Source organism: Elaeis guineensis, chromosome 15 (assembly GCF_000442705.2).
Source record: "Elaeis guineensis isolate ETL-2024a chromosome 15, EG11, whole genome shotgun sequence".
In the NCBI taxonomy this organism is placed as follows: Eukaryota; Viridiplantae; Streptophyta; class Magnoliopsida; order Arecales; family Arecaceae; genus Elaeis; species Elaeis guineensis.
In genome coordinates, this window is record NC_026007.2 from 67,564,194 (window position 1) to 67,586,149 (window position 21,956).

The 21,956-nt window shown below is 34.1% G+C and overlaps 1 protein-coding gene across 1 annotated transcript in view; it reads left to right on the forward strand.

Moving 5' to 3' along the window:
* Positions 1-21,956, forward strand: part of LOC105058364 (protein HEAT INTOLERANT 4) — a 38,808-nt gene that overhangs the window by 1,985 nt on the left and 14,867 nt on the right. Inside the window, exons 6-8 of the mRNA XM_073249449.1 lie at positions 1,237-1,361; positions 1,461-1,520; positions 3,305-3,363. Coding sequence (XP_073105550.1) covers positions 1,237-1,361; positions 1,461-1,520; positions 3,305-3,363 — 244 coding nt within the window. The remainder of the gene's footprint in view (positions 1-1,236; positions 1,362-1,460; positions 1,521-3,304; positions 3,364-21,956) is intronic.

Below are 21,956 nucleotides of genomic sequence, written 5' to 3' on the forward strand. Positions count from 1 at the left end.
GTTACATGTGAAATACAGATGTTCTTTGTGGGGCCTGCATATTTTTGGTTCATGGCAAACACTGCTGTTTGGTAATGCATGCTGATAATCAAGTACTTGATTTTCATGTGGGGCCTCACAATTGCAATTCTAGAAAACATTGGTTGGCCTAATATCAAATGTGCCAGTGTGCCATAGTCCCACATTGGTTCAACATAGTACTTTCGCAGTCCAATTTATTCCAGAAAATGCTTAGCTGAACATATTGTGTCTAACTCCAAAATAATGCAGTGATGGCCTTGGTCTGTAAGACAACTGCATGAGACAGTGGGCCCTGGGAAGGGCTTTGCTTGACAGTTCTAATGTGAAATGGAAAAAAGTAGGTTAGCTTACATACGAGGTGATTTGTTTATGAGACTGAGAAAGGGTCACAAGCAGCTGAAAATAACTGATTAGGATTTGTAAGGTGGGTTGTGTCAAGGTGGCTCAGTGGAGACATCATGTGCAGATGAAGCCTCTAAATGACCATTATTTATATAAGCACATCGATTTTAGGGACTAATATATTAGACTGGATGTGCATCCATTTGTTAACTATTCTAATTTTTGAGTTATACATAGAAATGAGTGTGTAAGAACATAACTAGTGCAACTTCAATGTTGCCTGATGGATGGTTTTTAGCTCTGCCCTTTCCAAATTCCAGCGTAGCAGCATATGTGCTTCTAGATTGACACTGTGGAACATGGTATACATAGTTATTTGTCTCCTGCAAATAGTTTCTGCTGCAATTGCAGTGTGTGTTGGCATTAGAAAGCTGCATTTTATGTTTTAAACAGCTTGCAGTTTATCACACCAGAATATTTTAAGCATGGTTTCAGAGCCACCAAAATGGGATTGTATGACCGGTACTGTACTGTTCAGGCATGAAACCTTCACTGGTGTGGGTGCAGGGATGCTGAAAGAGCTGTATATTTATCACTGGTCATGCTGGTCTGTACTGGTCCATCTGGTGCATACTGGCGGTACTATAGTGTCCGTGTTGATGGTATCGTATTTTTCAATTTTTTGGAATGTATCAATTTGGTATATAATGTTGGTACTGGTACTGTAGTGATATCATACTGTTCTGATTGAAAAATGGTATGCAGGTATTATCAGTATTGAAAACCTTGATTTAAGGCTTTATTGTTCATATGAATGGTGCTATTATAAATGGACAAACTTTTTACTCTTTTCATTAAAATAATCCTGAGCAGGTGATTTCTCCTATCCCACCATCAGATAAGATTGGTATAAAATCTGTTCAAAGGGAGACTGAAGAAATAATACCAATGAAGGCAATGAAAATGGCATGGGTTCCATACATCCCGCTAGAAGACCGGTACCACCGATTCATTCTTCATATTTAGGATCTTGAAACTTCAAATACGATTATACAAATGGAAGATTGTATTGCTTAGTTTGGTTCTCTCTTCGACAGGCAAAGTCGGGTTGACAGATTGAATACTCAAATATTTACCTTGGCCTGCACCCAGCGAAGGTACATCTGTGTTTTTTTTTTTTTCATTATTTTATATGGATTTTGTTCTGGTCAACTGCTGAGATTGCACAGGATTTTCCTTACATACCATCATTGAATGAATTCTATCCGATGTAAACTGTGTTTCTATTTACTATGATTATTTAGTATTTACGTTCCTTCAAGTGATGATCGCAAAATAGTAATATGGTAGGTCTATCTACGAAAAGAATAGTGTCGATATGATCGATTGTAGTCACTGGTGTCTATGCTGATCTCCATGAATCTAGACACCTTGCTAACAAGTGTTCATTTCAGGCAATTAATATTCAACACATCAATTGTTTGAAAAATATAAAAATTAGCATTTAACATCAATATAGTTCTTGTTATCTTATTGATTGTTATTTGCTTGTCGTGCTTCATTTGTAATGGCCTATGGATAAATTTTAATTAATATACGTGCTTCAAATAAAGTGGCATATGCATTTCTCAACATACATTACCATGGTATTACTCTTTCGTACAAATGTTTTGCTGTCACTTCCTATTCTATGTTACAATTGGATGCATGCATTTATATGCACTCACACCCTTGAACTTGATTTATATACCTTGTTTGATAATACATGTACTGTTAGTAATGGTTATTTCAGACTTATATAAGGGAAATTGCATTTGTATACCAGGTTCTATGATAAACTATATGAAGGTCATTGCCTATCAATTTAATTCTTAATCTTTCGCTTGAAAAATATTTTGATCCAATTCAAGTTTTTAGAAATTTAAAACATCTATCATGTTTCAGTGATTAGAAAGTAGACTTTGATATACAACTGAGTAAACTTTAAGCATGAAGAGCTTATACGATCTCTTATACGTTTCTGCTTTTTATTGCGAGGTGCTTTGTTTAGTTCAGGTTGTAACTACATATTAATTGATGGTTCTTACTTTTGTTTGATTGAATTGTACCCTTATTTAGTTCTTGTTTTCATATTACTTATCAACCAAAATAATTTATTCTCTTAATTGCACATACTTGACCAGCTTTCTTGCTTTTTTTTTTTCCTCTTCATCTCCTCACATTCTCTTCCTGTCAGCTATTCCAGTCAGATGTCAATATCCTAGCTGGTTATCATTGGTCTACTATTTGTTATCTCAAATTCTTGGTTGTGTGATTCAGGCATTGCTTTGGACAACCGTCCTCTTAATGGTTCTGGATCATGTGTTTCTATTTTCGTTTGTATCCATGCCTGTACCATGGGATTCTGAAAGCGTTTTTTTTTTTTTTTTTTTTTTTTGTGGGGGGGGGGGGGGTGTGTGGGACTATTTAAAATGTTGATTGGAATACATGTTGTTCAGTTTTGTGCTTGATTGGATGTGGATGTATTAAATGCTTTTGGAGTTATACACAAACATTTCCTTGATCTACTTTTTACTATTGGTTTCTTTCTTTTGTCTACCTAATTGAAGCCTGTCTTGCACTTTATTCAACATTTTTCTTAGAAGAACTTACTGGATATGTGAACTATAAAACTATGGTATAAATTTTGCATGGAGAAGCAATACTGGTTTGCTTGGCATTAGGATAATTTAGTTCTTCATGATTCTTATCATGAGTCACGAAATGTCTCATGTAGCTTTCTTTAGTATTTTTTCCTTTTCTTTTTTGGATTTCATATTATCATTTTGCTGGATGAAACTAATTACTTTTCTTTGTCACTGACCTCTATTAGATGCTTTGATCTTATCAAAACATATCACAACTTAAATTATGATTATATAAACTGGATACTATCATGCAGATCTGCTTTAAAACATCTGAAAATCGAGCGCATCAAACAATATGACTATTGCCTTCCTTGTGAGTTTTGTTTACCTTTTTATTTTTTCTTATTTTGTGCAAAAAGTTGTTGCAACCCTTTGAAATTTATACATTGACAAATTCATTTTGCAATGATTTTCTATGCCTCAACATCTTTTCTCTTACTATGTATGGTGGTCTGTGATTTGAGCTTTTGTTCCCTAATGTTGAATGTAAGATAGTTGCATTGAATATGAAAGCATCAATGTAGATTATTTTTTTATGGATTTTGTTCATCATCCATCCTCATCAAGGTCAATATGAGACCATAAGTGAGCTTTCTTAAAGCATTTCTTGTAGCTATATATCTCCCTGTCCAAAATACCTGATTGTCTTTGAGGTAGAAACGAGGTGGTTGCTTAAGTGGTATTCATGCCCGGTACATGTGAAGGGACTGAATGTTGAATCTGGTCATGAATATGTTGTGTGTTTAAGCATGTGAGCTATGAGTACTTGCTCAATTGTTCAATTTAAATTCTAGTAGATGGTAGGAAAACTAAATAAGCAATATATTTGAAAGGAGAATTTACAAAGTATTGCAATATTGTCTAAATATCTGAAGACAAAGACCGAAAACTAGGGACATCTTCAAGTAGCTGTAATTTTGAAGTGCTTAAAATAGTTAAGTATGATGTTAGTTTTGAGTATAGACAGTTAAGGGCTTTTCTTCCAAAAAAAGGATTTCCTATATACAACTTCAAGTTCTTAATTTGGTTATAGCATGAGCCAATCAAAATTTATTATAACATTTTGAGAATTTAACCATTATGGCCAGTGCTAAATTGTTTAAGAAAATGCATAGGATTCATGGACGCTAGAATCAACGTAAGGGGTGGGGTTAAACATCTTAATAGGATATCCTGAACATTGAACTTTATACATGTTGAAAAGTTATGTATGCATTTCTATTAGGTTGTTGACAATTGAGTCAAGTGACTGAGATTTTCCTAATACATTGGATAATATTATAATTAAACCTACATATACCATAATGTTATCAAAGGATAATGTTGAACAATATTTTGAAATCCGATCATATTCTTTGGCTGGCTGTGATGGCACCAGTTAGAGCTTCAGGCAAGGCTTCAAATTGACCTAGAGTACTTTCATCAAAAAAGAAAAAAAAATCTGAACCAAGCATTTCATTTAGGTATTCTTGATTGGTTTTGTTTAAGGAAACAAATGTGTACCAGGCAGCTTCCTTTAAAGAGCTCCCCAAGGCCATGCATGACTTCATTGGAACATAGACAGGCTGGGGATAGTTATAGGAGGGGGCTAGAGGTGGGTGTTGGGTGAGAGTGGGGTGACTAAAAGAGTATCAGCTAGGGGCTAGGGTGTTAGGAGTAAGTGAGCTAGGTACGCTAGTTAGGCGAGGCTAGGAATGAGGTTGATGAGACAGCACAAGAGGGGAGGACAGTGGATCATGGTAAGGGAACTTGGATAGAGGGAGGTAGTGTTTGGTTTGGGGAGAGTCCACTTTCCTTATTTGGTTTACACTAAGACGGTTTGATGGCCAACACAGTTGAACCAGTTTCGAGTAGTCCAAACACAAGCAGTTTGACATCTAGTTTAATTTTGTGGTTAGGTATGATAGGAGCCTGAATAATTACATAATGACTTCAAATCTACTCTCCTTCAGTGTCAAATACTTCATAAGAATCTTTGTTAGATGAAAATCCAAAGTTTTCCTTTTCTGATCTATCGACTTTTTTATTGTAACTGATCTAGTGACTTTGTTATTGTAAGGTCTAACGGTTCTCATATCTGTTTTTATATATGTATCTATGTGTGTATGCATGCATCAAATACTTCATAATAATCTTTGTTTGATGAAAATCCAAAGTTTTCCTTTTCTGATCTATTGACTCTGTTATTGTAACTGATCTAGTGACCTTGTTATTGTAATATCTAATGGGTCTCATATATGTATGTATGTGCATATGCATGCATGCATGCATGTTTGTACATATGACTTTCTTATATATGATATATGTCTTCTAGATCCTGTGACTATAAATTGAATATGAACTTCATAGATGCTGTTATGCACTCAATCCAGACTCCCAGATTACTACTCATATGTAGTTACATTCCAGATATCAGTAGCTGATTCATAATCTTTTACCATTTCATATTATTGCTTCTATCTGATTATTTTGTGAAGTTACAACTTCGATTGACGATCATGATATTAAATCTTGAACAAATGTTTGCTGCAATTTAGCAAAAATGATGCTCTAATCCTAAGTAAACTGTTGCGGAACAAGTCGATCAGGATATTCAATCTTGAACAAATGTTTGCTGCAATTTAGCAAAAATGACGCTCTAATCCTAAGTAAACTGTTGCGGAACATGATCGTTGACCATTTTATCATAAACTTCATCAAAATGACGTATCCCATGTTTTGTTTATGGATAATGATATTTCATTCAATTGAGACCTATGTAGATCAAGATATTGTCAAGAGTTTTTTTTCTTTTTTCATAAATTCAATATCATAGATCTCTTTGTGCTTTTCTTGGTCGTTGCACCCTCTTTATAGGCCCTTCAACTAGAGCTTGAATGCCCTCTACCATCTAGTGTTTGGTAGTGAGTTCTAGTATTTAGAGTTCTTTCCAAGTCCAAACCAGAATTCATCTCTATATCATTGACTTATGGTACTCCAAAACTCCAGTTTGCTAGTTTTCTTCTTCCAACTATCTTGCCTTCACCATACTTCCTCATCCACATGCTAATTTTTCCTATACATGTATGTATGCAATTTTTTGTCAAAACCTTGATATTCAGCCATACAACCTATCATTGCATAATATGTATCTCAATAACGAATTCATGTAACATTTTAATAGTGCTTTTTTTTTTTTTGTTCCATTCATTCGACTCCAGTTTTACTAGTAAAAGCATCTTTTTAATCTTCTTGTCCTTTTCTTGGTAATTTAGCATTGTGATGAAACTAATTGTTGTTAGCTTTCTATGGTATTGATTTGGACCATAATGCTATCTCACTGTATCTTTACAGCCAGGTTTTCATCTCAGTTAGATATTGGTTTGTATTAGATATCAGGGACCCATGGATATGGTTTATGTAAAATCTTAGCTCTTACTATATTGGATGAAATAAAATAATATATTCAAATATACCAGCTGATGCAATATTAACAGTTTGTCTGAGATTTTTGTGTCTTCCTTTTACTATCTGAACTAAATAAATATCAGATTCAAAGTCGAGAAACAATTGTTAACCTCAGTATTGTGAATTGATGATATTGTCTGAGATATTGATAGCTCAGTTTTTATACATGGGTTGAGGTTTCCAATGTGTCAAATATTTTCCATAATCTGCCCACCTTCCATCTTAGCCAAGATATTGATAACTCAGTTGTTATAAGTTGGTTGAGATTTCCAATATATCAAGATAAATCAAGATCTCGGTTCATATAATATTGATTTCTCACCATGATGGCCAGCATCTCATGGATTTGAAAAACCTTGCTTTCATCACCATGCCAAAAAAGAGGAGTTGCTTTTCACCAAATTTGTATTGTATGCAAGTTGACTTTTCCATATGCTTATCCAAGACTATGCACTTCAACACTCGTCCTAGATTTTTGGCGATAGTTGGGAGACAAGTGAATCATATTGGCCCAATATATAACTGGTTCATCATCAACATTCCACTGGCTTGCCACTATGATTTCATGAACTACCTGTCCAGGTTAGCACAGTTGGTATTTAGGTCTCAAACTTCTCATCTAGTTGGAGCAAGCAGCCATGGCCAATAAAAAGGCTATTTGACTTGTTTCTGTGGTCAGATTGAGTTCAAATGTTGAGATTAGGTAGATAATCATCATAGGAGGCTCATATTGTGAAATTATTCCCTAGCCAATCCAAATATAACATATTAATAGTTGTACGAAGTTGTTAATAGGGTTATTAGGTCCTTTCTGTGAAAAGTAGTAATATGCTTTTGTTAAGCACACTTTTGATAGCTGATGTTAGTGTAGTGGAGATACGCATAACAACCAAATACATGAGCTCTCGGCTTCCATTTAATGTGCCTAAGTGACATTGTTTATTGCACAATATATTTGTTAATCATTCAAGGGATTGATAAGCCCATGGAATACGGATATTTCACTGGATTACCCATGTTTGTATCCAATACATATCTGATTTACGCTTGAAATGTCATGATCTACAAAGCATGGAGACAGATACGGCATATGGATATGACAGGATATAGATATGCTGACACATCAAAACCTTAAAAAAGTAGGAAACCATACTGCTATATATATATATATATATATATATATATATATATATATATGTATGGGTCTTACCGGAACTAGGGTGAAAGTTGGGTATTTCATAGTAGAAAAAAACAAAGTAAAGGTTAAATAATAGTAGATTAAACTAGATCTTTTAGTTGCAAATATATTTTTTATCATGTTATAGTATTGCAGGGCATGGTTGCAACTATGAGCCTTGGGTATACTGATACCATGGGGGACCGGCAGGATCGACGGGGGGAGCCTCCTGGTTAGAGGAGGAACCGTAGTATACCTAATCCTAATCTTAAGGTTTATGTACTGGAACTTATGAGTTGGATCTTGCTCATTCTAAGATAACAGAGAGCGAGGCCTGCTAAGACACTACTAACAGATTACAGATTAACTATGAACTATAAACTAAACCTTTAAAGACTAAGGCCCAAGTTCAGGACTTTCACAGCCATTAGTCTCCTGAGGTACAGTTATAGTACACAGTTCAGTTAATCTAGATTAGCATACACTAAACTATCTATATCTATTCTAGATCTATATTAAGACTAACTAGCTAAATCTATTCTACCAGAACTTATATTATAATTCTAATCTATACTACTATGGCCTTATTTATCAGAACTAGGACCCTACTCTATGAAGACTTATCTAATCTATCTATATTATCTAATAAGTTACTTATTCTATGGTTATCTAATCCTAGTTGGGTTGCCTAATCCTAGACTGTAGGTATTAAGGGTGGGCTATGGTCATACTACTGGGTAGATACTGGACTATAGCTCTTCTAAAGATAAATCTAAAGATAAACTCTAAGGTTGGACGATACTAACACCTAAGGTTGGATACTATGGGTGAACCTAAGATTGGTCTATACTATGGGTGAACCTAAGGTTGGTCTCTAAATTTGGACACTATGGGTGGATGGACAACACTAAGGCTAGACACCTAGGGTTGGACACTAAGATGGGACACCTGATACTATTGGTGAACACAGAGTGGAAGCTACTAGGTGGGCACTATGGTGGATGACAGAGTGGATGCTACTATGGATGCTATGGTGGGCACTATGAGGTGAACACTGTAAGATGAACACTACGGGGTAAACTCTACAGATTGTCCTAAAATACCTAAGGGTTACCTATCTAAGGTTACCTATGGTCACACTATGGGTTATCTAAGGGTGACTCTAAGGTTACTTACAACTAAGCTACCTAAGGGTGGTTTCCTAAGGTCATGCTAAGGTTTCCTATGGGTTACCTATGGGTTTCTTAAGGGTTACCTAAAGGTTTACCTAAGGTTAACTAAGGGTTACTAAATTACAAACTAAGTTTCCTAAAGGGTTAACCTATGGTTATACCAAGAGTTATATTATGGATAATTACGAGTTAGACCTAAGTTATCTAAAGTTTACTTAGCTAAACTATAAGTTACCTAAGGTTACTTATTAACTAAGTTATCTACAGGTTATCTTTTTTGATTTTTTAATTTTTAATTTTTTGTGTTTTTTAGTAGTGTTTAATCTATGTTCAACATTATTTATTCTATTATTTATGTGTAAGTTACCTACTTACTACAATTTTTTTATAATTTTTTTAAATAGTAATTAAATAGTACTGAAATAGTTTGCAAATAGTATTTTTGAAATAGTATTTTGAAATGGTGGGTGGTGAGAGAATGATGAAGGGAAGAATATGAAATATGCAACTAGTGTTTCTACTATGCAAATAGTATGTAAATAGTATTTTGCGAAATAGTAATTCCGCAGAAACAGTAATGAATAATACTATGAATAGTAACTATGAATGCAGGATACATGCAACGATGGAAGAGGATGAAATTAAAGTTTATTCTAAAGGTAAATAACAAATACTAAAGATTTAAAACAACATTTAAACAGAATAACACAAAAAAAATAAAGAAACTAAAATTTTATTAAAACATGCATGGGTATGTACATATGAAAATACATGGAAAACTTACACAATGAAGGAAACAAAGAAACATATGGATTTACAGATGGAGATATCTTGCGGGGGCTTGTTTTCTTCGACTATGGACTACTTGATGCAAATTTTAAATTTTTGTATAGGACTCTTAAAAAACACTCAAAGGACTATACAAAGGACTATACAAGGAACTATACAAGGGGTACAAGATAGGAGGAAGAAGAGGATTATTTGGTAGAACACTCCCTCTCTGGCTTATAACTTTTACCTGACATATGATCTTCAATAAGCTCTCCAGGGAAGCCACTGGCTCTTAGGATTGCTCTTGAAGCACTGTCGAGGCTCTCTTTCAATACTGGTATTTGGGATCTTTTTATAGAAGCTTTGACGGCCATCTTGCTTGGCGGTGAAGTAACTTGGTGCGAAAGTAACTTGGTGATTAATCAACTTTGTGGGACGAAGCAACTTACTGGCGAAATAATTTGGTGAGGAATCAACTTTGTCGATGAGGTGGCTTACTGATGAAGTGACTTGCTGGTAAAATATCTTTGTTGGTAAGATTGCTTGTTTGGTGGTGAAGTTGCTTTTCAAAAAAAATAGTTGAGCTTGTCTTCTTGTTGAAGTATTTTTTTTTGAGTATTTGCATACGGATGTCACTTGATGATGGTGAGTAGGTAGTATTTGTCCAGATGTGCTATTTTTTGGATATTGGAGTCTTTGGACTTGATTTTGGACGGGATGATGAACTTGTGCTGGATGCTGAATTATTGACTTGATTTGGTTGCTGTGGTGGTGTGGTTTTTCTGCATTCTGACTTGCTTTTATAGACATCCTCAAATTTAGGAGGAACTAAGGGGATAGGTGATTGGGTGACTACCAATCGTACAACCACTGTGCTTCTCGGACTAAGCTAAAAGTTTTTACCAAAACTCTACTACTCGGACCAAGCCTGAGCGTCTAGATTGAGGCCCCTACTGCTCCTCAAATCGAGATCTTACTATACTTCCCCCATGGCTCTGAGGAGCACAGGAATTTTCTCTTCTATTCCTCTTCTTATTCAGAAAAGATGGATTTGTTTAAAAGTGAAAGAGGTGGAAAACAAACTTGTTTTTCCTGGATTTGAAGATGTCTATAGAGGCAAGCTAGGATGCAGAAAAACCACACCATCATTGCAGTCAAATCAAGTCAATAATTCAGCATCTAGCACAAGTTCATCATCCAGTCCAAAATCAAGTCTAAAGACTCTAATATCCAAAAAAATAGCACATTTGGACAGATACTATATATATCATCAAGTGACATCCATAAGCAAATACTCAAAAAAGAAAAAGTATTCCAACATGAAAACAAGCTCAGCTATTTTTTCTGAAAAGCAACTTCACCACCAAACAAGCCACCTTACCAACAAAGATGTTTCACCAGCAAATCACTTCATCAGTAGGCCACCTCATCGACAAAATTGATTTTTCACCCAATTACTTCACCGGTAAGTCGCTTGATCCCACAAAGTTGATTCATCATCAAGTTACTTCTGTATCAAGTTACTTCACCGTCAAGCAAGATGACCGTCAAAGCTTCTATAAGAAGATCCTAAATGCCAACATTGAAGGAGGAGCTTCGACAGTGCTTGAAGAGCAATCCTAAGAGCCAATGACTTCTCTGGAGAGTTTATTGAAGATCATATCTCAGGTAGAAGTTACAAACCAGAGAGGAAGTGTTTCACTAAATAATCTTTTTCTTCTTTCTGTCTTATATCCCTTGTATAGTTTCTTGTATAATCCCTTGAGTTTTTGTTCAAGAGTTCTGTACAAAAGTTTGATGTTTGCATCCAGTAGTCATAGTCGGAGAGAAGCAAGCCCCCGCAAGCTATCTCCATCCTCTGTAAACCCATACTATTCTTTTGTTTCCTCCATCGTGTAAGTTTTCCATGTGTTTTCATATGTACATATCCATGCATGTTTTAATGAAGTTTTAGTTCTTTGTTTCTTTGTGTTATTCTGTTTAAATGTTGTTTTAAATCTTTAATGTTTGTTATTTACCTTTAGAATAAGATTTAATTTCATCCTCTTCCATCGTTGCATGCATCCTGCATTCATAGTTACTATTCATTACTGTTTCTGCAGAATTACTATTTCACAAAATATTATTTACATACTATTTGTATAGTAAAAACACTAGTTGCATGTTTCATTTTTTTTCTTTATCATTCTCCTGACCATCCACCATTTCAAAATACTATTTGCAAACTATTTCAATACTATTTAATTATTATTTAAAAAAAATAATAAAAATTATAAAAAATTATAAAAAATTATAGTAAGTAGGTAACTTACACAGATAATAGGACAAGTAATGTTTAACATAGATTAAACTCTACTAAAAAGCACATAAAAAATAAAAAATTAAAAATAAAAAAGATAACCAGTGGGTAACAAGTAACCTTAGGTAACTCATAGTTTAGTTAAGTAAACCTTAGATAACTTGGGTCTAACTCATAGTTATCCATGGTATAACTCTTAGTATAACTATAGGTTAACCCTTTAGGAAACTTAGTTTGTAATTTAGTAACCCTTAGTTAACCTTAGGTAAACCTTCAGGTAACCCTTAAGAAATCCATAGGTAACCCGTAGGAAACCTTAGCATGACCTTAGGAAACCACCCTTAGGTAGCTTAGTCTGTAAGTAACCTTAGAGTCACCCTTAGGTAACCCATAAGGGTGACCATAGGTAACCCTTAGATAGGTAACCCTTAGGTATCTTAACCTATAAGCAACCTTTAGGATAACCTATAGAGTTCACCTTGTAGTGTTCACCTCATAGTGCCCACCATAGCATCCATAGTAGCGTCCACTCTGTCATCCACCATAGTGTCTGCTTAGTAGCTTTCACTCTGTGTTCACCAATAGTATTAGGTGTCTAGCCTTAGGTGTCCAACCCTAGGTGTCCAGCTTTAGTGTTGTCCATTCACCATAGTATTCAAATTTAGAGACCAACCTTAGGTTCACCCATAGTATCCAACCTCAAGTGTTAGTATCGTCCAACCTTAGAGTTTATCTTTAGATTCATCTTTAGAAGATCTATAGTCCAGTGTCTACCCAGTAGTGTGTCCATAGTCCACCCTTAGTACCTATAGTCTAGGATTAAGCAACCCAATTAGGATTAGATAACTATAGGATAATAGCTTGTTAGGTAGTATAGATAGGTTAGACAAGTCTTAGTAGAGTAGGGTCCTAGTTCTGGTAGAATAAGGTCATTGTAGTATAGATTAGAATTATAATATAAGTTATGGTAGAATAGATTTAGATAGTCTTAATATAGATCTAGAGTAGATATAGATAGTTTAGTGTATACTAGTCTGGATAGATCTAGAATAGATATAGATAGTTTAGTATATATTAGTTTGGATTAATTAAATTATGTACTATATCTGTACCTCAGGAGACTTATGGCTGTGAAAGTCTGAACTTGAGTCTTAGTCTTTAAAGGTTTAGTTTATAGTTTATAGTTAATTTGTAATCTGTTAGTAATGTCTTGATGGGCCTCGTTTTCTATTATCTTAGAGTGAGTAAGATCCTACTCATAGGTTCCAGTACATAAATCTTAGGATTAGGATTAGGTATACTATGGTTCCTTCTCTAACTAGGAGGCTCCCCCGTCGGTTCTGCCGGTCCCCCATGATATCAGAGCCCCGTTGGTCCCTTATGGTATCAGAGCCATGGTTGATCTAAGTCCCCCGTCGGTCCTGTCAGTCTGTCGGTCCCTAGGTTAATTATAACTATACCTATGGAGGACCGACGGGAGGTGCCTCTTGGTTAGAGGAGGAACCGTAGTATACCTAATCTTAATCCTAAGGTTTATGTACTGGAACCTATGAGTAGGATCTTGCTCGTTCTAAGATAACAGAGAGCGAGGCCTGCCAAGACATTACAACAGATTACAGATTAACTATGAACTATAAACTAAACCTTTAAAAATTAAGGCTCAAGTTCAGGACTTTCACAGCCATAAGTCTCTTAAGGTACATATATAGTACATAGTTCAGTTAATCCAGACTAGTATACACTAAACTATCTATATCTATTCTAGATCTATATTAAGACTAACTATCTAAATCTATTCTACTAGAACTTATATTATAATTCTAATCTATACTACTATGGCCTTATTCTACTAGAACTAGGACCCTACTCTATGAAGACTTATCTAATCTATCTATATTACCTAATAAGTTACTTATTGTATGGCTATCTAATCCTAGTTGGGTTGTCTAATCCTGGACTATAGGTACTAAGGGTGGACTATGGTCACACTACTGGGTAGACACTGGACTATAAGTCTTCTAAAAGTGAATCTAAAGATAAACTCTAAGATTGGACGATACTAACATCTAAGGTTGGATACTATGGGTAAACCTAAGGTTGGTCTCTAAATTTGGACACTATGGGTGGATGGACAACACTAAGGCTGGACACCTAGGGTTGGACATTAAGGTTGGACATAAGGCTGGACACCTGAGGATGGACACCTAATACTATTGGTGAACACAGAGTGGAAGCTATTAGGTGGACACTATAGTGGATGACAGAGTGGATGCTACTATGGATGCTATGGTGGGCACTATGAGGTGAATACTATAAGATGAACACTACAGGGTGAACTCTACAGGTTGTCCTAAAGGTTGCTTATAGGTTAAGATACCTAAGAGTTACCTATCTAAGGGTTATCTATGGTCATACTATAGGTTACCTAAGGGTGACACTAAGGTTACTTATAGACTAAGCTACCTAAGGGTGGTTTCCTAAGGTCATGCTAAGGTTTCCTACGGGTTACCTATAGGTTTCTTAAAGGTTACCTGAAAGTTTACCTAAGGTTGACTAAGGGTTACTAAATTACAAACTAAGTTTCCTAAAGGGTTAACCTACGGTTATACTAAGAGTTATATTATGGATAACTGAGTTAGACCTAAGTTATCTAAAGTTTACTTAACTAAACTATGAGTTACCTAAGGTTACTTGTTACCTACAGGTTATTTTTTTTGGTTTTTAATTTTTTACTTTTTGTGTTTTTAGTAGAGTTTAATCTATGTTAAACATTACTTGTCCTATTATTTGTGTAAGTTACCTACTTACTACAATTCACCATACTTACTACAATTTTTTATAATTTTTTATAATTTTTTAAATAGTAATTAAATAGTACTGAAATAGTTTGCAAATAGTATTTTTGAAAGTGTTTTGAAATGGTGGGTGGTCAAGAGAATGATGAAGGAAAGAATATGAAACATGCAACTAGTGTTTCTACTATGCAAATAGTATGTAAATAGTATTTTGCGAAATAGTAATTCCGCAGAAACAATAATGAATATTAACTATGAATGCAGGATGCACGCAACGATGGAAGAGGATGAAATTAAATCTTATTCTAAAGGTAAATAACAAACATTAAAGATTTAAAACAACATTTAAATAGAATAACACAAAGAAACAATGAACTAAAATTTCATTAAAACATGCATGGGTATGTACATATGAAAACACATGGGAAACTTACACGATGAAGGAAACAAAGGAATAGTATGGATTTACAGAGGATGGAGATAGCTTGTGGGGACTTGCTTCTCTTCGACTATGGACTACTGGATATAAACTTCAAACTTTTGTACAGGATTCTTGAACAAAAACTCAAGGGACTATACATAGAACTATACAAGGGGTACAAAACAGGAGAAAGAAGATTATTTAGTGGAACACTCTCTCTCTGGTTTGTAACTTTTGTCTGGCATATGATCTTCAATAAGCTCTCTAGAAAAGCCACTGGGTCTTAGGATTGCTCTTGAAACACTGTCGAGGCTCTTCTTTCAATGCTGGCATTTGGGGTCTTCTTATAGAAGCTTTGGAGGTCTTCTTACTTGGCGGTGAAGTAACTTGTCGACAAAGTGGCATAACTTGTTGGTGAAGTAAAGTGACTTTGTCGGTGAAGTGGCCTTCTGATGCAATGACTTGTCGGTGAAGTATCTCCTTGGTGAGGTGGTTTGTTGGTGGCTTGGATGTCTTGCTGGTGGAGAAACAATTTTTGTTGGTGCAGAATCAACTTTTGATGGTGAAGTGACTTTGCTGGTGATAAGGTGAAATGTTCTGGATGGAGCATCTGCTAATTTGGACGGAATCTCTACTAGTTGATGAAGAGACAACTTTTGTTGATGAAATGTATTCGAATTTGAAAAGTTATTTTTTGTTTTGGCTATTGGAATGCGTCTTTTGGAACTAATTATTTTGGAAGAAAGATTAGCATAGTCTTTTTTTTCCTTCTCTTGATTGGAAGAAAGATTTAGCGTAGTCTTTTTTCCCTTCAAATATTTGATTGTAATAGCTTTAAGAATGTTATTGTTGAGGTGGGAGTCGGAGATGATGATGATTTGCTTAGAGGAAGATAGAGAATAAAGAATTTCATACCTGTATAGAATGATATCTCCTTCTGATAATTCTTTTGGTCAGAATTTGTGGATGGATTTGGAAAAACTCTTATATGGAATTTATATTTATATTCATCTTGTTCCTCAAGGAAGGTCATGGTAGAAAGGGAAAGAAATTTGTTTGTGGAAATCCTTTTTCGAAAGAGATTTTAAATAAATGGAAAATGTAAATCTTGTTCTAAAATTCTTCCAGTATTTCCTTCATCATCTATATAAAGTGGCTTAGTTAGGTTGAGAATAGTGTTCCTAAAATTACTAATTGATTTAGATTTTTTACTAAAATGAATGAAGTTTGGACATCAATATTATCATTACAGATTTTGACATTTGTTAACTGATAATCTATATTGAGTTTTGAGCCACTAGCAGTTCTTAGATTTTCATTTGTTTTTTCAAAATACTTTGTTGATATCTATCCTTCATGGATACAGTTTAGATCAACTCCAGAGTCTATTAGTGCTATGGTGTTGAGTTTAAATTTATTTTTTATGACTAGACTTATTTTGATACACTATTTTTACGTATTTATTTGGTTTAAAATTTCTATATCACCTTCTATAGGTCTTTTGTCATGGAAATTCTTAATTTGTTTCTTTGTTTGTTCAATTTTTTATTTTAAAAGATTAATTTCTATTTGGAGTTCTTGAGTGGTTATTTCTTTTTCTTTTGGTGACTCAAATCTTTTTAAAATATTGCTTAAGTTATAAGTTGTTTTTATTTCCTTTACAATAGTTTCTTCTTCTAAAGTTTCTTTGAGTTTGGCTAGTACTCTTTTCTTTGTTCAGGATCTTCTATTTTATCAATGAAGTCTAGTAATAAGTTTTATTCTTTTGTAATTACACAGATTTCTTTTTTATCTTCAGATTTTGAGGATAATTTAGCATCATCTTCAAAATCTTGAGAGATATCAGACTCTGAATCTGATTCTAAGAGTAAAATTTTTAATTGGTTTTTTATTGATTTTAAAAGGTCCGATTCATCTAATTCTAAATTATTTATTTTTTCTTTTATCTTACAGTTTCGACTAAAATGTCCCACCTTTCCACATTTATAACAAATTGGTGGTGATGTTTTTGTTCTTGGCCAACTAGGTTTTTTAGGCTTATATTGGGGTAGCTTAGTTTTCTTATCTCTTGTTAGAGATTTTGGTTTTTCTTTAAGGGATTGAGTTCTTTCTTTGTAGCAATCGTTACAAAGCTTTTTAAATTTTTTAGGTTTTTGGGTTTTAAGAGGTTGAAGACCAAATGGTTCACAGAAATTTCCTAACTCTTTTTTAGACTTTAGCTGTTCTTTTTTAATTTGTTGTTTGAGTTTTAGGTCACTACAAAGTAGTAATCCTTCTTCATTTATGATATTAACTAGGTCTCTGCATGTTAATTTATCATAAGGAATTCTACCATTATTTTGATTTCTAAGTTTAGTTCTAATTTTTTCAGAAAATACGGTAGGGAGTCCTGCAATAAATTTTTCTTTCAAAAAAGGTTGGTTGCAATCTTTTCTAGTCGTTACTTTTGTTAAGAAAATATCTTTATACCATCTAAAATCTTATAACTTTTTGCATCTTAGATTTGTCAAAATTTCTGTAGGCCTATCTTTTAGTTTTGATGGATCTTCTAGGAAATATTTGGCAATTGCAAAGATATGGGTGGGAACAGCATCCTGTATGTCTGTTCCTTCCTCATCTTTGAGGATTGTTCCATCTGCAATCTTTCTAACTGCAGTAAGGATCTGATTTCTATCCACATCATCTAACTAATGATCCCAGCAACCCTTCAACTGGCCAGTGAAACCAGCTACAAGGTTTTGAACGATAGCATGGTCAGGTGTATTTTTAATTTTGTAAGCATTTGACACCATGGTCATTTCTTGAAGTATATTTTGGATGCCATATTCGGTTACTCCATCTATGTTCCATTTATAGATGGTATTGGCCGAATATTGATTTTGGCTTATTTGTCATTTTTCTTCTAAGAATAAGTCTGGAAGGGTAGGCCTTGGGTAATACATTTTTTTAGGATAACCTCTCTAATTGGTAATCTTATTTACTTGATGTTCTTCTTCACTAAAAATTTCACTTTCTGATGAAGATGAAATGTGTTGGGTCAAGGTGGCTACTGTTCTAGGTTTAACACTGTTCTGGGGTATCCTCTATTCTTTGGATTCCTTCTATTGCTTGAAGTCTTTTATTTATTTCTTCCATAATATCAGTGTTTAATTCTCTTAATTGTTTTTTGTTTATTTCAAAAGGTTTAAAAATGGGTAAAGAGACTTTATCTTGAACTCCAAACTTTTCTTCTTTAATCATTTTTTTCTACTCTAATTAATTGATCACCTAAAGTTTTAAGATTTTGATTTGTAAAATTGTTTTGTTCTATAATATTTTTAATGTCTCTATCATTTGGAGTTTCTGGTGGATCTGTTTTAATCTTGAATAGAGAGGCTGTTATTTGAGTTTCTTCAACAGGTATTCTAATTTCTTGAAGAGGATATATTTTTTCAATGACTCTTCCTTTTCCATCTTGCCAGGAGATTATAATTTTTGGTTAGATGGTTCTGGGTTTTTAATTTCTTTACCGTTTCTTAAAATCATATTAATGTCTTTTGAGTTTTCTTTTATAAGTGTGTACCATTTAGAGGATGATATTTGTTTTCTAGTCATTTTTAGAAAGGTGTAGTATTCAATTTGTAATCTATTCATTTGTTCTTTGGAGTGGATTGCTAAAAGTTTATTTGCATTTTAAAATTTTCTAAGTCCTTTCTTAATGTTGGTTCAAATTCAGTGCTAATCACATATAATTCTCGGTCTTTTTTGTCAGTCATTTGGAAATAGGTAGGAGAGGTAGGTGGAGATTGAAGTTCTTCATATCTTGGTTGAGGGATTTTTGGTTCAAAGTTTATATTACTTAATTTTGAAGGTGAGGAGCTGGAACAACTATGTCTGGATGGGTTTATTTGGATTTGTGCAGGTTCTAACCTATAACTTGAGCTTCTTTGAGTTTCTCTTTGAAATCTAATAGAAACATCTCCTTCAGAATTTGTAATAATTGTATCTAATTTACTTTGTTCTTTTCTGATAGCTGGTACTGATTTATTTAGTAACCAGTCATCAGGAAGCTTGATTTGATTCCAAACTAAAGTTCTTGAGACAAACACATTTCGTTTAGTTGGATCTATTTGAAAATAGTCTGTTGATCCAAAGTTCTTTTGTTTACAACTCTTATATGCTCTAAGGTGTTTAGGGTTTTGTAACATACTCTAATCATGGCCGTAGCTGGGCATGATCCAGGTAAAATATTAAATCCATCTAGCTTTATTTCTAATTTTAAATTTCTTAGAATGTTTTTGTCCTTAGTTTTAATGGTGAGGTCTACATTACAATTGAAATAGATTGGACCATCAAATAAGCTAGATTCAATCATACCTAAAAGGGCATTCTGAAAATCAAGAAACCTGCCATCTTTTAAACATAAAGGAATGGCATTATTAATTCCTTTCCTAATCAATGGTTTTACTGCCACTTGGACCGGGCTTATATGGATAAATTCAAATTTGGACTTTTGAGCATATTTAACTATTTCTGATGTTATGATTGGAATTAATTCATGTTCTTTTTCTATTGGGACAGTGAATTTTATTATTTTAATCCTATTGTCTGGTAGTAACCAGTTTGTAGATTTGTAAATAGAACTTCTAGGAACTTTTGGGATTATCCATTTATCTAGCTGTTTTCTAGAGAGCTCTATAAGAGCCTTGTCAGATCCTTCACCTTGAGAAGAACTAGTAGAAGAAGATCTTGACAAGAAACTCATGTTTTAAGATTTAAGTATATTACAAAGAATGAAATTCTTATTTAAAGTTATCTACTTTATAAGGTTAGTGTCTAAATATTAGCTATGACTAGGTTAGAGGTCTAATTACAAGAAGAATGAAGAATGTATCTAAGAAAATTTTTAAGTAACTATAAAAGAATAAAAGAATAAGATTCGTAATTACTTATCTAAGTAATATACAGCTAGAGACTATACTATAAGGAATATAAAAGTGATACTTAATTGTAGAAAGAATAAAAGACCAATAGAAGAAGATACTTAATACTATTACTTGGGATATTCTATCAATACGTTAGACTCTCTACAAGATCTTTGCCACAACTCTATGATAACAATTCCAAAGGTGGAAAGACTTAGTAAAGGAAGATCAAGAAAAGATACCTATCTTAGGAGATTTAACAGTATTATTAAAGTAAGAGATCCTTTCCTTAGGAGATTTTACACAGCAGGATCTGAAATCGTACCTTCTTTGGAGACTTAACATAGAAGGATCTGAAACGAGGATCTGAAATGGTTACTCAACTAGGGTGCCATAGGAAGGGTCTTTCTGCGATCTTTACTACCTGCGCCGGTTAGCGGCTCTCCTTGGCCTTTCATCGGCAATGACATGTCCTGAAGCAGCCCTACACTTGGAGGTACATCTGAGTTTTCGTCAGTTATACAATCCGCCAGTCGTACAATACTTATGCTCTCAGACCAAACTTAGGTGACTACCAGTCATACAACCACTATGCTCCTCGGATCAAGCTAAAGATTCTTACCAAAACTTTACTGCTCGGATCAAGCTAAAAGTTCTTACCAAAACTCTACTGCTCCTCGGATCAAGCCTGAACGTCTAGATTGAGGTCTCTGCTGCTCCTCAAATCGAGATCTTTCTATACTACTCTCTCCCCAGGCTCTGATACCATGAGGGACCGACAGGACCGGCGGGGGACTTGGGTGTTATCCTGGTTAATATATTTCTAATAGTCGCTAATATTTCTAATAGTTGCTAATATGATTATATATATATGTGTGTGTGTGTGTGTGTGTGTGTGTGGTCCACACACACATACATGCATATATAATTGAATATATGTACGTATTTTATATACAGATGTATACATACACAAATAATAAACACGTATGTGCAAAACATCCATAGAGCATGGTAGGTTACTAAAATAACAATCAACTTTCACAAGCTCATTATTTAGTCATCAATAAAATCCATAGACTGCAACACATACTTCATATTTTAATAATAACATCGTAGACTATAAAATTAACCATTCATTATCTAAAGGTTAATATTAAAAAAAGAGCAAACACCCTCTCTCATGTTAGAATGTATTAGGGAAGTATCTCAAGTGTATGAAGTAGACTATTTTTTTATTTTTGAAAATTAGGATACTTTAAATTAGTAAGGAACATGTATCTAAGTATTTAACAAGTATCAGTATCTACTATGTATTTGATACGTGTATGGCATGCAATTTGAAGTATCCATGCTTCCTAGGGCATGATATATGCTAAGCAATTCTTTTAGGTATCCATTTATTTAATTTTAAAAGTAAAGGTATTGGATATGGAGAGGGCCTTTTTTGGATACATCTGAGATACACATCTTAGGTACCTTAAATAATGGTTTGGAATGTTGTTGGCAAGCAACATCTGGATCACTATATTTAAGAAGAAAGACTTTTGGACCTCATCATGTGTGCTCTAGCTGAAATAGAAAGAGAGCCCATAGGAGTTTGGAGTTGTAGAACTTGCATGACTTTGATGAACTAAATAAAAAGGGCTTGTTCAGATAGCAGTTAGACCCTTAACAAGAAGAGGTCTCAACATTGCAGTTCTTGGCAGCCTAAAGGTTGCCGAAATCTCATATTTGTGGACTCCTTTTTAGGGCTCATAAAGGCTAGTCTAGGAGATGGATCCGTATTCTTCAATATTGATCTTGACTTTTAGTTTCATTAACTGACCCAAATATTCTAGACCGTCTCACTTTTAATATGCAAACCTCAGGTTATGAGATGAAACGAACGAAAAACATAGCCGTTATCTATGGAGTCTATTA